General features: G+C 35.4%; 1 protein-coding gene across 8 annotated transcripts in view; it reads right to left on the reverse strand.

Annotated features, from left to right (window-relative positions):
* pgap2 (post-GPI attachment to proteins 2) overlaps window positions 1-16,358 on the reverse strand; it is a 111,125-nt gene that overhangs the window by 77,033 nt on the left and 17,734 nt on the right. For 6 of the 8 annotated variants that reach the window (XR_005632725.1, XR_005632726.1, XM_039745703.1 and 3 more), the window contains one exon: window positions 10,873-10,979. Coding sequence is in view for 6 of the 8 variants with exons in the window: in XM_039745703.1 (XP_039601637.1) it covers window positions 10,873-10,979 (107 nt within the window). In the remaining 2 variants the exon portion in view is untranslated. The remainder of the gene's footprint in view (window positions 1-10,872; window positions 10,980-16,358) is intronic. The other 2 variants (XM_039745702.1, XM_039745707.1) reach the window with 1 other exon arrangement.

Raw genomic sequence — 16,358 nt, forward strand, 5'->3', positions numbered from 1 at the left:
CCACGGTAGCTAAGAATGTCTAAATAATATAACACATGCCATGTCTGTAGTGAATGTGCACATTCAATATACACAGAATCTTGGCCAGGATTTGGACCTGAGGAGTTGTGAAGAAGAACTAACCATGGTGCTACTGTGAGACCTGGTGATTTGTTATACAGTACCTTCCATTTAATTGCTTGGTAATGCAAGTTATTTTAACTCTCCATCATTAACAGGACAAGCTGAATCATTTCAATTATATTTTAAATATTTGTACAATAATGATTAGGGTTTCAGTGATTTACAGCAATATTAAAATAAGAAAAAAAATTATCTTTTGCATATATGTAAATTAGCAGAGGCACCTGGTGTGATCCATTTTTATTTCTAATCAAATATAGCCTATGACGTTCACCTACATAAATTGGGAATCAGTGCAAAATCTGATGAAGACAGGTTATTGTTCTAGATAACGGACAAATATACACAAGCACACATTCATTTTTATATATTAGATATAATCATTTGTTAAACACTGTCTCCTCCAGTGAATATATTTTAAATGTGCGGTAATTCATTCTCTATTATATTAAACTTGTCTAATGTTGTATATCAGGTAAATTGCTTGCAGCTAATGCGTGGTACTAACCTCTTCATTGGTTAAAATCATTGGGGGGGAGGGGGGGATTTTCTATTTCCTTATTATATTCCAAATTCTTCATCTCCTTCATAAAAATCTAAAAGATCCATAAGGGCAGATTATGTTAATTTCAATTTCTATTCTCTTCTTGATGTTTAAACTTATTTTTGAGATCTGCAAACCTATTCATTTAGCAAGAGATTCCAAAACAGAACAGGTCATCTTTCTGAAATCTGCTTGTATTCTGTTTTTTCAGCACATACCTGGAAAACCACATACATACCTGCCCTACACACTTTGTTTTGATGGGAAAGAGTTTTAATAATGAACTAACAAGTGCAAAAAACTGAAAGCACTTGGTTTCAGTTCTGTAATTCTGGTAGGGCAGGAGAGGAAACTCAGTTGCCTCAGCTGTCGGGGGATGGGTCCAAGTTATTAATATAAACTGTGGTTTCCTCATATTTGGACACTACTGAAACATGAGCTCACGCACAGCTAAACAGAATTTCATATAAGTTACTAGCCATGTTTCTATGTTCTGAAGTTCCATAATGTAATTAATTGTATGACTTTTGGGTCCTTACATAAATACTTATTGTATGTGTAAAGGTCTATTTTAGGAAGCTGTAGCCCCCATCCTTTAGATCATATTATGATACTGTATCTGCTGAAGCAGCACAGTTTGAAACTATGAATGACATGTGCATGCATAGGTTATACATACACCATATCACACAATCACACTGTTTAACAGAACTGATGACGAAGTACATGTAAATTACTAACCAAAGCAAGGTTTTCTCATGCAAGACATAAATTACATCATGCATCAACAGTAATTACCTTTATCGTTCACCAGTTAAGACACATTCCCTGCATTCTCTCAGAAGCAAACAAATCATTTGCATCACATACATGCATGTATGAAATACCACTTGGTATGTGGAGCATTTCTTGATACAGGTCAGGACAAAATATGGTACCTACTAAGGAATTATCCAGTGCCTGCACTCTAATTGGTCACCAACATGACAAATATTTTTGGAATGTGCAAAAATAAATATGCACAAACTCTAGAAACACACACACACAAATAATGTGTACCAACACACTAGTGGAACTGGAAAAAATAATATTACATATTAAAACCTTACAGTCTCCTTTTTTAATGAAGTTACATTTTAAAGATGCTGGAAAAACAGAAAACTCAAAAAGCAATAGCTCTTTTAAGCTGCATACTTTCTTAGCCTGTCATTAAAGAATTATATGGTCAAAACTACAGAAGAACATACAGTACCATCATATTGGTGGTCATCACAGGTTATGACAAAATATTTAAAACATTTAAACATGGTATGAAATTTACACATTAAAATGGGCAAACTCCCACATAACTTTCTATAAAGAAAACATTCTAATGCTTATGATTACATATCACCAATTCAGCTTTTTTTTGTCATTGCAACTTTATTGGTTGCAATTTCAGCAGAGGTTAAACATTAAAAACTTAGATAATAAAATGTACCTCTCCAAAAAAAAAAAAAAGAAGGTACAGTACACAAAAACATTTTATAAGCACACAGAATCAACAACTTAATTTTTTTATGTATTCCTCCATAAACTCTACTAGAAATATTAAATATAATCATTGTCGCAACATGGCAAGTACTGATAATGTGATTAAGGTTATACACTTCTCATTTGGGAGCTAAAGGATTTTGTTTTAATCATTTTTAATCAAGTCATGTCCTGCCTTTGGTTGAATTTGCAATTTAGTTAAATTCAACTGGTCTGTAAAAATGTTAACCTAGAATACAAAGCAGTAAACTAAAGGATTTACTTTTGTAAACTAAGGATTCTGATAGCAAAAGTACAGGTAGTCCAAGTTACAGGCATCCGACTTACAAATGGGGCCACAGCTACACCTTCATCTGTAAGGGGGACGCGACACAGGCGCCTCAGTAACGGTCGCTCCGTCATCTTTGGCCTGGGGATGCAAAAAGCAGTGGCTGGACGGAGGCTGGAGTGGGGGTGATTTCACTGCTTGCGTAGTGCAGTGTTCCTCAGGTGGCTCCTGGCGGCAAGCAGTGACCCGTGGTCCATAGTCACTGGGGCCACAGCTATCGCTTGTGTGCAGGACAGAGGCTTGATGGGGCGGTTCGCTGCCCACCTACCATACCGCCGCAGCTACTGTGCCTGACTGGACGCAGGTTGGATGCAGTGGAGGGGGGCGTTTCACTGCGCACCCACCACACACAGCTGCCCTGTTCGTTCTCGGTGGGCGGCTGGTAATGCTGCAAGCGGTGACCCGGTTGTGGCTGAACTGAGGCCATTGAGGGTGAACGGGGCGGCGGGGGGCAGCATTGTAGTGTGCCTTGGCTGGCTGCCTATTGAATTATGGCAGTGGTGGGCGAATCACTACCCGCCTTTGGCCGCACCGTGTTTGTTCTCAGTGGGTGGACAATGCAGGCAGCATACTGTAGTGGAGGCGACTGTGTGGTGGGCAGGAGTTGGACCGTCCATTGCCACCCTCATTCATTCTTAATAGCATGCCTATAGAGTTCTTCTTAACCTTTTGGATTCACCATTCAACAATGTCTCTGAAACACAAATCTGATGAAAGTGCTGGTGATACAGTAAAGAAGAGAAAAACCATCACCATGGAAAATAAAGTAGAAATAATAAAAAGGTCAGAGAGGTGAAACTCCATCATTAATTGGCAGACAGTTGGTTACAGTCAGTCAACAATAGCATTTATTAAAATAATGTACCTGTTCCGACTTAAGAACAAACCTACAGTCCCTATCTCGTACGTAACCTGGTGACTGCCTGCATTTATTTTTTTGGAATTAAAAAAATACCATGCAAGTTCAGACTGAAATGAAATACTAGTGAGTGATAAAGCACTCTGGGGTTAATTACAGTTCAACTAATCAAGGTTCGATTCCAAATCAGTCACTGTGTGCTCTTTGTATGGACCTTTTCCCAGTGCTTTAGTTTCATACTAAATACCTAAAATATACATATTAAGCTAAACTGACTACCTTGAAGTTATAAAGTGCAGATGCACATATGGGAATTGGGAGAGCCCTGTTTGATTTGATGGTGTGCAATGCAGGCTTGGTCTCCATCTTGCATCCAGTGTTAATGGGAGAGGCTCCAGCTCCCCAAAACTAAAAATTTGAAAGAGCAATGTTGAAAAGCAAACGGATGGGTGAAATACAATTGGCACTACAGTATATTTGCCTTTCATCTTTAGGATATGTTCTCAGCTGCCAGCTTTATTTAAAAAAAAATGTAGAAACAATTAAGGAAACAAGAAAAAGTTAAATATTATAAGATACCGAAAGAGCTGTTGACGATTAAACCTATTGGAGTACTACAGCCTTGTTGTCACAATCCCTCCTAATCCCCCAACAGCTGTGTTTGGGGTACTTCCAGATGGGCTTAAAGTGGAGAAGGACAAACTGCATTTGCCTTTACTACACTACTGGAAGAATTCTAACTCACCTATTCCAAGTCAGTGGGTAACTGATGTTATATACTATTTGAAACTGGAAAAAAATCAAATTCACACTTAGAGGATCTGTACAAAGCTTTTTAAAACCTGGCAGGATCTAATCAATAATATTTTAGAATATGCATTTAAATTGTGGAAGCAGGTTCTCTCCCCTCTTTTAATAATAATAATAATATATTTTATTTGGAGCGCCTTTCAAAAAACTCAAGGTCACTGTACAATCAGGTTATAAAAAAAAATTTTACTTTTACTCTATTAATCTTTATTCATCTATTAATTTATCTATTCAGTTATCTTTACTAGCATAAAGTTTTACACTGCCGGCCTAGCTCTCTTTCTCAGGGGTGGGGGTTGATTTGTTTCAAACCATTTATTTTTTTTTGTAAAACTTTAATTGTGTATGGAATGAATAAAATCAATTAAAAAAAAAAACACTATTGGAGTATATTGGTATACATGTACATTTACTTTCTCAAAAAATTAAATTGCATTTTATGGTGTAGTTGTGATTCTACAATATGAAAACCACAATACGCTAATTATTTAAGTTATCATTCTAACAATACAGAAATTGATCACTAATTAATACAGAAAAAGGTAGCCTGTAGACTATAATTTTCTGCTGAAGCCAGTCTCTCAATTAACACTCAATATGACATTTGGATTTAGATATAACTAGTATTGTGGTTTGACATTAAATATTTCTGTTGTTGGCGATTGCCTTTCAAAATAATTTTGGTTCTGTTTTAGTTGGATTATTTGAGACTAGCTAAGAAGGAATATCATTAATTAATGAAGTCGTTCAGGACAAGAGTATATATGTTTTTGAATCTCGTTTCTGAAAGTACACTGTCTGTCACAACTCTGTCCCATAGACTGTAATTCTGTTTGTACAATTATTGTGAAATTTACTGTAATCAGCTTTCTTGTGTGTACTTTATACTCACACGAGCAATTTAGAAATAGAAAGTGAGTGGTTAAAAAGGGCCAACAGACCTTCTTCGTTCAAACAGGAAATCTCTTCTTCCCTCCTCTTTGCAAAATATGCAGTGTTGCTGAAATTGTTAAAAACTCTCAGCAACATTGCTTGCAAATGAAGAAAGTAGCAGGAACTTAGCAAGCAGTTATACCTCTTCCTTCTCTTAGATATACTAACTGATTGCAACATTTACCTTTTCAGCTAAATCAACTGTAACTTTTAAAGGGTAAAAACTGAACGGTAAAACAGACCTCAATATCAGACACCCACTCCCAAATTAGAGAAACTTTTAGTCCGAAAAATTCTTAAAAATTATTCTGTACAAGATTATGATTAAATACATAACTAAACTGTAAAACAAGATTGTGATCAGTCTGCTAAATTAGAGATATGGTGATTTACTTTGCTTTTTCTGGATTTTTTTTTTTAAATAAAAAAAAAAAAAAACACACAGTTCCTATATTACTGCCTTTTCATGCAAACGTCTTTCCTAGTAATTAAATTACACAGTAGAAAGCAAAACCTCCCCTGTAGTAATACTTCCCATTAAATTCCAAAGGATTTTTTTTCTGTTGTAATTAGAAGAGGTTAGATGTGTTTAACTACCTGTAGATACTAACCACTCATTTAACATCATGAACAAAATTATTAAACATATCCACACATGTAATGGGACAGAATATTCAGATTACATAATTAAAACTCCATGTCTCTGTCAGATGCTCTGGTAGCCTCCTAAATTATAAAGACTTGGTAGATTAGGGTAAGTGTTGATTCTAAATTGGCCCTGATTGAGCAAATGTTTGTTTGTACAAAAGTGTGACCCAAAATGGACCCCATCAATGGCTTGCTCCTGTCTAATGTTCAATGGGAGTGGAACAGATTCTGTTTTACCAAAAGCCTTACATGGATAAAGATGATTCAGATAATGCAGAAATAATTAAAACCATTACATCACTCTAAAAATGTAATATTTTTGCACATCATTACAGGCATGCTCAAAGTAAAATACTTGATTTCCAATAAAAACAAAATGTGTAAGAAAACAAATTTTTATTAAGACATTGTTTAATTGATTTGTTTCTTAAAACATTACCTATTTAAAAGAAATATATACTGAAGCTTTTCAGTTCAACTGGCAAAAAGAAATATATCCAAACAAAAATGCTAAATGTCCACCATGAACATCTGTGCCAACATAAGCTTACATTATATTAAATGTACATCTCACCCCAATATAGTCCTGTGCTTGCTTTATACTCTCATTAACCAGGACCAAAAAGCCACTGCTGTAGTATGAAGGTGGTACAGGTAATACAGAATTATTTTTGTCATTATTCTTATGAGAAACATTTAAAAATTATGTTGTGGGTTTTATGCATCTAATGAAAGTTGCTGCTAACAATTTAATATGCACATCATCACAACAAGACTTCTTTAGTTATATAAAGTATATAAACTTTGTTGGCGTGAATGACACTCTGCTTTTCATGGATAAGAAAAAGTGCTGCATCTCTGTGTTTTTGCTTTACCTTAGATATGCCTGCTCCCCCCACAAATTTGGAAATAAATTAATGCTGCATGGTTGTGTACATGAGTGATCCAGTAATGGACCAGAACCCAGACCAGAATGCTGCTATGACAAGTGTCATGAACTGTTAGGTACTGTAAGCTCAAGAAAATGAATACCAGACAAGTTAAAACACAAAGGGGAAAAAAAGATACTGAAGGGGCCAGCTATTTATAAATGTGTGTCACTTACAGTAAGTGTTAACATGCAGGGCTGTGCTTCCCCACCCAGGCCTACTCGTCATTTTATAGTTCCTTTTTTGTATATAGTGCATAAAATCTTCCCTTTAACTGAACAACTAGTTTTAAACTTTATTCATTTAGATTTGGAAAAAACATACAACTAAAGATCTTTTATAAAGAGGTGCACTGTCAAATTTCTAACCAAATTATATTTTATTTCATTATTTCAAAGTAGTTATTAAACTGAACTTTCTAAAATGTTTCTAAACAATATTTTAGGTGCCAACAAACACATTATCTGCAAATATGACTAAGGCTTCCAATCTAATAACTAACTCAACATGCCATTAAGGTCATATTGATGAATTTATTTGCAGGTCCAGCTGCTTGATCTTATTAGAAGTCCCAAGAAGCAACCAAGCTAAACTACAGGAACCTATTGTGGACTAGTGATAAAAGTATATTTAATGTTAATTTCTGGACATGATTTTCTTATTTCACTTGCTATCTGTGGGATGTATCATTCTAATTTGTCCTTGGACAGCTCCAGGCGCTATTCAGAATATGTATTTGCAAACTTTTATGATTCGGTGAAGATATAATGTTTGTGTGTTCTCTAATGGCAATACCATTTCAAATATTATCTTGAATATTCACAGTTTTGTCAATACTTCAGCTGTTATTACAAAAAAAAAAAAAAAGCAGATGACTAAATATCTAATAATATCAAAACCAATTCTTTGTAAATTTCCTAAAAGTCTTCCTATTTATGAATGAACACCCCAGAGCAATGCAGTTTTTACATTAAACATCCATCCATCCCTATATCCTAACTACAGGGTCACGGGTCATTGACTCTGTTTAAAGTTTTAATCAATCATATACTGTATATTATGTAGCTTTAACAAAGGTTAACAAAAAAGAGCAGAGGAACACAAAAAAACCCACTATTCACTTATAAAAACACAGTACATGAATATTTTGTTTAGTCAGTTTTACATTATGTTACTACCACTATGTACAAACCGGATTCCAAAAAAGTTGGGACACTAAACAAATTCTGAATAAAAACTGAATGCAATGATGTGGAGATGGCAAATGTCAATATTTTACTTGTAATAGAACGTAGATGACAGATCAAACGTTTAATCCAAGTAAATGTATCATTTTAAAGGAAAAATATGTTGATTCAAAATTTCACGGTGTCAACAAATCCCAAAAAACGTTGGGACAAGTAGCAATAAGAGGCTGGAAAAAGTAAATTTGAGCATAACGAAGAGCTGGAAGACCAATTAACACTAATTAGGTCAATTGGCAACATGATTGGGTATAAAAAGAGCTTCTCAGAGTGGCAGTGTCTCTCAGAAGCCAAGATGGGTAGAGGATCACCAATTCCCACAATGTTGCGCAGAAAGATAGTGGAGCAATATCAGAAAGGTGTTACCCAGCGAAAAATTGCAAAGACTTTGCATCTATCATCATCAACTGTGCATAACATCATCCGAAGATTCAGAGAATCTGGAACAATCTCTGTGCGTAAGGGTCAAGGCCGTAAAACCATACTGGATGCCCGTGATCTCCGGGCCTTTAAACGACACTGCACCACAAACAGGAATGCTACTGTAAAGAAAATCACAGAAACCATTGTCAGTGAACACAATCCACCGTGCCATCCGCTGTTGCCAGCTGAAACTCTACAGTGCAAAGAAGAAGCCATTTCTAAGCAAGATCCACAAGCTCAGGCGTTGTCACTGGGCCAGGGATCATTTAAAATGGAGTGTGGCAAAATGGAAGACTGTTCTGTGGTCAGACGAGTCACGATTCAAAGTTCTTTTGGAAATCTGGGACGCCATGTCATCCGGACCAAAGAGGACAAGGACAACCCAAGTTGTTATCAACGCTCAGTTCAGAAGCCTGCATCTCTGATGGTATGGGGTTGCATGAGTGCGTGTGGCATGGGCAGCTTGCATGTCTGGAAAGGCACCATCAATGCAGAAAAATATATTCAGGTTCTAGAACAACATATGCTCCCATCCAGACGTCATCTCTTTCAGGGAAGACCCTGCATTTTTCAACAAGATAATGCCAGACCACATTCTGCATCAATCACAACATCATGGCTGCGTAGGAGAAGGATCCGGGTACTGAAATGGCCAGTCTGCAGTCCAGATCTTTCACCTATAGAGAACATTTGGCGCATCATAAAGAGGAAGGTGCGACAAAGAAGGCCCAAGACGATTGAACAGTTAGAGGCCTGTATTAGACAAGAATGGGAGAGCATTCCTATTTCTAAACTTGAGAAACTGGTCTCCTCGGTCCCCAGACGTCTGTTGAGTGTTGTAAGAAGAAGGGGAGATGCCACACAGTGGTGAAAATGGCCTTGTCCCAACTTTTTTGGGATTTGTTGACACCATGAAATTCTGAATCAACATATTTTTCCCTTAAAATGATACATTTTCTCAGTTTAAACTTTTGTTCCATCATTTACGTTCTATTCTGAATAAAATATTAGAAGTTGGCACCTCCACATCATTGCATTCAGTTTTTATTCACGATTTGTATAGTGTCCCAACTTTTTTGGAATCCGGTTTGTACTACACACAGTGGTAATAATATTTTTAGTAATACTAATTCAGTGTTTTGAAAGGAGGATAGATTTTCCAGTGATATGAAATTTAAAACAACAGACTGCTTAAAAAAAGTCCAGTACAAAAACTTTTTTTTTTTTTAAAAAAAAGGTATATGTAGGTACTTCTGTATTTTACACATAAAGACTCGACTATACTAATCTGGTATCTTCTTTAATATTTAACTGTCTATTAAACTTGCATTAAATCAACACAGGATTATCAACAACATTAAGCAACACTTCTGAATTCAGTAACTTAAAGTAGTTTCCTTCTTTGTTTGTGTTAGCCTCTCATGTTTCCTAGAATTAAGTAATTTAGTCAGTTGTGTTATTTTAATAAATAACCATGGAGGGAAAAAAAAAAAGACTAATCCTAGCAAGAACTAAATTAAAAATGCAGCCTGGAATATACAGGTACAAAATGTGTGATTTGCACCATTTGTCTTAGTAATCTACGAAACTGTCCTATTTTAAATGACAAACAATTACATATTACAAATAGATGTCTCTCATTATTGTACTCAGTGTAACCTTCTTCAGCCAACGAGATTCTCTGGAATGCACAAGACAAGGACTTTCATTACCACCAGTAGTTAGCACTGTTTATGTATGATAATTGTATGTCACCAATTGCATTATATGGCAGAATGCAAAATTTGTAATAAGGGCTTCAACATACAAACAAACATGAAAACAAACTTCATATAATGTATGGCATAACTTCTAAATAACAAAAACCAAAAGGAAGAACATTGGATTAATTCTTTTCTGTTTAACCTCATTAGCGTTATATTTTTTCCTCAAAGAAAACACATAAAAAGCATTTTTTGGATTGAAAAATTATATTTTTATTACATCTCATCTTTCTACTGTAAAACGTGCAAAACACTAAAAGTACAAATGGTTAATAAAAACAATAAGAATAATAATATGAACGGCACACTACACATGTGCGAGTGACGCAAGTGTCACTTTTGGATACCCAGCATTAATGACCATTCCCAGAATCACTGACCATTTCAATTTCACTGAAGACGAGAGGCATTTCTTACAAGACACCATTATGAGGATAGGAGAAGGCAAATCTACACCATTGTCATTTTTACAGTCCAAGTAAACTTTGCATCTATAATGTTGCCCGAGTGACACTCGGGACTAATACTTTTATCTATGAGTGATGCTCAGGGCTATCGCTAAGGAGGTTAAAAGAAACCAGTGGTGAGGTAATAAACTCACTGGCTGAACTTCAACATGGACACATTTTAATTTCTTGCATAGGTAAAAACTGTAAAAATGGTTTCAATGTACGTGACAAGACTTTTGTCTCTAAACACCAAAATAAGGAAAAAAAAACAAAGTGATTTCTGTACCTCTGAACTTACTGTATTTTTCTTAGCCATTCGCCAAAGCTTGCAAGTAAGTCCCATATAACTCAGAGCAGAAAGCATGAAGAGGATGAAGGCATATTTATGGATAACTGTAAAACAAAAGAAAACATATCAAAGTAAGCTGACAAAAAAATTCTGATTATTCACCCAGCCAATGAAATGTTTTTTATATATTAAAAAAAACACTTTTGATAATATCAAAAATGTTTCTTTAGGAAGTAATTTCTAACCAGAATATGCTGGGAAGATGAAGAGACCTCCACAAGAGTATCCTGTTAATGGTGACAAATTCATGACAGTCTTATAGCTTTGCAGTCTCACAGATTTATTTTCTCCAGTAGTCCGCCAACTTACTTTCTGTCCTCTCTGCCCATCTGAACACAGTTTGTACTTAAGCTGAATATTAAGATTTTCTACTTATATAAATAACTGTTAGTTAATTTGATCTTTTTTGTTTGCTATTAAAATTGTAAATTGTAATTAATATTGTCAATATTTTATTGTAATATTTGAGCTACTTTAATGTACAACACTGTTACATAAATGTTGTTGACAATAAAAAATTGGGGGAAAAAAGCAAGTGACCCCATACTGCTACCACAGCACACATCAAACTATTGCCAAAAGCCACCAGGACCCATGCAATCCAATTTTATTTAATGAATTGATGCCATAGATTAAATTTACATAAAAAACACATTTGAGATTTTTTTTTAGCACAATGCAGAAATAGGCTTAATTACTCCCTATCAACTTCAGCTTCAGGGAAAATATATTTTTTACAAAAACACAACACCACTACTAACTTGCAAAGGTTTAACATAAACCATTCAGTCTTTTGAATTAAATACTGGTAAGGAAAATTACCCTCCCTCTGCTGCCATCTAATGGCACTTAAAGTTCACTACAAATGCTATATCATTTTTAATAATCCTAAGAAAACCCAAAGATTAATTTTTCTAGAGCGTCCCACACCACCCCAGAATGGAGTTTCAGGGAAACCAGAATCTTATTAGATAAACATAAGCAAAATGGAAAAAAAAAATATAATAAAAGTCATTAATAAGTAAATGCATTTCACAGACAAATAATGATAAATTACATGGATAAAACATTAATTTATAATATATGAATGTTTAACGCCATAAAGTTACAAAACATGTACTAGTAACAATGGTGAGAATATATGGACTTTTTAAAATTTTCTAAACCAACTATTTGTTATTAATTGGAAAGATTCTAGCTGCACAGGGTTCAAGACTGATACAAACCCAGAAATGACACTAGTCCACAGTACAGTATGGAATTTCTTCTTATTAGTTTCATATAGATTCATTGTTTGACCTAACAAGAAATCTACAGATTAATGGAAGACAGCCAAGTCCCAGAATGTAATAATGGAAATAAACGAACACAGGTGGAAAATAGCCTGGGGTTTACCTACTGTATACCAGTAAATACAAACTTTAAAGTACTGCATTTGAAAAGACACTTGCTGACCTTTACTGTTTTAAAGATTAAATCTATGTGCTGACGTGTCATCTAATTAAAACAAATTTGACTGCAGTCTGCAAACCTTATGACGTTACTCACAACATGCTCACACATGGGCTTCATTCTAAACACAATCATTACAAGGCATTAGTCACTTGTACAGTACCAATAAAATACATTGCATTATTCATTCCCGCAGACACCATTGACTCCATGAAGATCACAGTTTCATCAGAGAAGTCAAGATCAGTGAATCTTTCTTCACCAACAGATGCCCCACAGCCAATGGACAGCACAACCTTGCCCAACATCCAGTCCATGAAAGCATTGAATACAGTAGGAGCAAGAACATACCTCTGACAAACCCCAGAATCAACTAGGAAAAACAAAGAGGTTCTGCCTCCACTCTGCACAGCACTCACAGTACCAGTGTACAGGCTGGTCATGATTTCCAGCAAGTTTGAGAAGATCCTCCAAAGACTCAGTATGTCCCACAGGGCAGCACGATTAACTGCTTTTCAAAAATTGACAAAGGCTGCAAAGAAACTCTGCCAACTAATTTCATTAATAGAAGCCTGGACAAGTAGATGATGAAACTTGGTATTTAATACGCTGTGTTAGTGTTTTCATTCTTTCAAGACAAATCTTTACCATATTGAATATTTTTCATTGTCTGAAAATTGTATCCATTTGTTATGTGGTCCAGAACAATTTTTTTACTTACTGGGCCTTCCTTTCTCACTCATGTATTTCAAAACAATGAACTGACAGAGATAACTCATGATATACAGGTTAAAATGGAAGTACATTAGCTGAACAGTTGCTATTTCCTTTTGCATTTGCACCTCATTATTAACTAATGGGTATTTAAGAAAACAGGCTACAACTGAAACCTTAATGCAGCTTTTTAAAACTAAATAAACTATTAATGGCTTTGAATTGTAACAAGTAATTTAAACTACAGCTAATCCCAAAAAATAGCTTTATTAGTAAGTAAATGGGTTCTAATTATACGTAAATTTGGTTAAACCCAAAACCTCCAGCCACTGTGGACCTCCAGGACCAGAATCGAGTACCCCTGTTTAAGGTAACTGTGGATTTGTAGCTTACATATATTATTAGAAACCAACTTTTAAAACTTTGTTGTATTAATCACTAAATCTAAACTTTTTCTTGGGAGAGTAAAGTCTAAAATTCACAACTGGATTGTTATGTAGTTTCAGAATACCAAATACAGTAACTCTGAAAACAGGACTATTAGAGTTCAACACCCTTATTTTGACCTCATATAAAAAGATAAATGAAAGAGCATCATTAGGGTATAACGTGTAAAGGATCAGTTCCTGCTCCTCCCTAGGTGCACTGTACTCAATCTTCACCACACAGGGTGTGCACCGTACCTAGTTTTTGCACAAACATTAACAATACAGATAACTTAACTTTTGGTTTATATCCTGGCCCTCAGCTCAGATTAAGAGAGCTTGGGTATGGGTAGTTAAAAACATTTTGATACCTATCCAGCATGCTTATCTTTAACTTGAACCACATCACTAAAATCTTGCCCATTACACTAAACCATGTCTGTTATAAAAATTGCTAAAATCAGAATTGTTTAGGATCTGTTTCTGGAGACACAGATATTGGCACATGTTCAATGGAAGGCAACACGTCAAGCTAGTGCTGCTAGAAGGTAACTAATCACATAATCCGAGTGTTAGCATTCACCATCAATGTTCGTTGATTGATCAAGTCAAACTGCCGTCATTCTTAAATTTATCACTGTCATGAAAAGCAGCCGTCACACACACACACACACACACTGCTAGGCCTGTGGCAGTGTGCACTGTGAACATAATGTGAAGTTATTTTACAGCAACATCAAGTGTAGGAATATGCTGCCAGTTTATGTCTCAAAGACTCTGAAATCACAGTTGGCACTTACACTTAAAACACTTCATGCAGAGGATATGTTAGCTATACTGTAGATCTAACAAATTTCAAGTGTGTGATCCATAACTTTGACAGTCTGAATTTGTCGCTGTATTTCCAATAAAGAGAAGAAACCGTGGATAAGAATGGCAGATGAAAATAAAGGAAAAGGAGAATATCAAAGTTAATGCCCAGCTATGGAAGGTACATCTCCTTTCACTTTTGGTTTTGCTAAAGGTTAATGTATACAGGCTTCTTCAAACTGGATTTCCACAAGTTTTTTTGACTGTTAGAAAATGCCTTCATGTAATGATCAGAGTATGCTGCTTGAAGAGAAGCAGGGATTTTATATAAAAAAAACATATTCCAATGCATAATATGTATGAAAATGATTATTGTTGTTTGGGTATCATTAATTCATCTTATATGCCTTATAAAGATTTTAGATTTAGGTTTTTGAAGCCAGTTTTAACATTTTCAGCAGTGATTCTCAGTAGAATTCCCATGTTCACAATGTGTCTTTGTAGGTTTGAGTAGCCTTAAACTGGATCTATGTGGGTGAACTTGGGTAAATATGTTGGCCATGCAATCGACTAGTGCCCTCTTGAGGGGTGGTTCCTGTCATGTGTCCAATCCTGCCAGGACAGGTTTTAGTTTCCTGTAGGCCTGAAATTGATTAAGCACAGCTGACAGTTATGTTAACCTAGATTTTTAGTTTAGATAGTTCCTGCAGTAATTAACAAGTTCAGACACCTGGAATATCCAGAGACAATACCACATAGACATGGCAAAAATATGTAAATTTTATAAAGAAAAATCAATACATATCATACATTACTATGAAATTTCAAAAGACCAGTATAGTATGTTTGATAATTACAGAGTGAACAAGTTAAATACGTAACTCAGATTAAAACTATTAGTAATTGCCATGTTAAAAATGTTGCACCTGACTGATTAAACTTGTTTTTCTAACTTCGAGGACAATACATCTTATTCTCATTTTAAAGATATTAGCAATGTACAATTGTGAACTCAATTAGGACATGTATAGCACAAAATTTACAAAGCATAAGTTAAGCTTTTATCAATCAAAAACTGAGATTTGAATGTTTACATTAAAACTGTGCATCAAATGTATTTCAGTGCATGTTACAAATGCTTGAGCTACAGGAGTATATTCTCACATCAAATAAACAAAAAGCAAAAATTGTTTTTCAATTTAAATATTGTTGGTTACAAAATTAAACATGAAATGGTTTCTTGCATTTTTTTTTTTTTTAATTAAAATTTTTACATTAGTATAAAATGATTTTTTCATAATACTGTGTAAATTTTAGAAAAACACAGCATTTTGCTTCTTACAAAGTCAGTGACTTGCATATAATTAAAGATTATCTGTACTGCATAAAAAAAGAGGAAAAATGGTGTTCCCATCATTAACAAGTCTAGCCAGTAGAGATTCAAAGCTATACAATGTAATACTGAAAATATCTAGTTAGCAACCACAGGAGGTCAGTGTAACCATATATATAGCCATTTTCCCTTGGCTAGGCTAGGCTATAAGAAGATTGCAAACACCCTGAAACTAAGCTGCAGCATGGTGGCCAAGACCATACAGCGGTTTAACAGAACAGGTTCCACTATGAACAGGCCTCACCATGGTCGACCAAAGAAGCGGAGTGCACGTGCTCAGCGTCATATCCAGAGGTTGTCTTTTGAAAATAGATGTACGAGTGCTGCCAGCATTGCTGCAGAGGTTGAAGGGGTGGGGGAGTCAGCCTGTCAGAGCTCAGACCATACGCTGCACACTGCATCAAATTGGTCTGTATGGCTGTTGTCCCAGAAGGAAGCCTCTTCTAAAGATGATGCACAAGAAAGCCCGCAAACAGTTTGCTGAAGACAAGCAGACTAAGGACATGGATTACTGGAACCATGTCCTGTGGTCTGATGAGACCAAGATAAACTTATTTGTTTCAGATGGTGTCAAGCGTGTGTGGCGGCAACCAGGCGAGGAGTACAAAGACAAGTGTGTCTTGCCTACA

This window comes from Polypterus senegalus, chromosome 2 (assembly GCF_016835505.1).
Source record: "Polypterus senegalus isolate Bchr_013 chromosome 2, ASM1683550v1, whole genome shotgun sequence".
Classification (NCBI taxonomy): Eukaryota; Metazoa; Chordata; class Cladistia; order Polypteriformes; family Polypteridae; genus Polypterus; species Polypterus senegalus.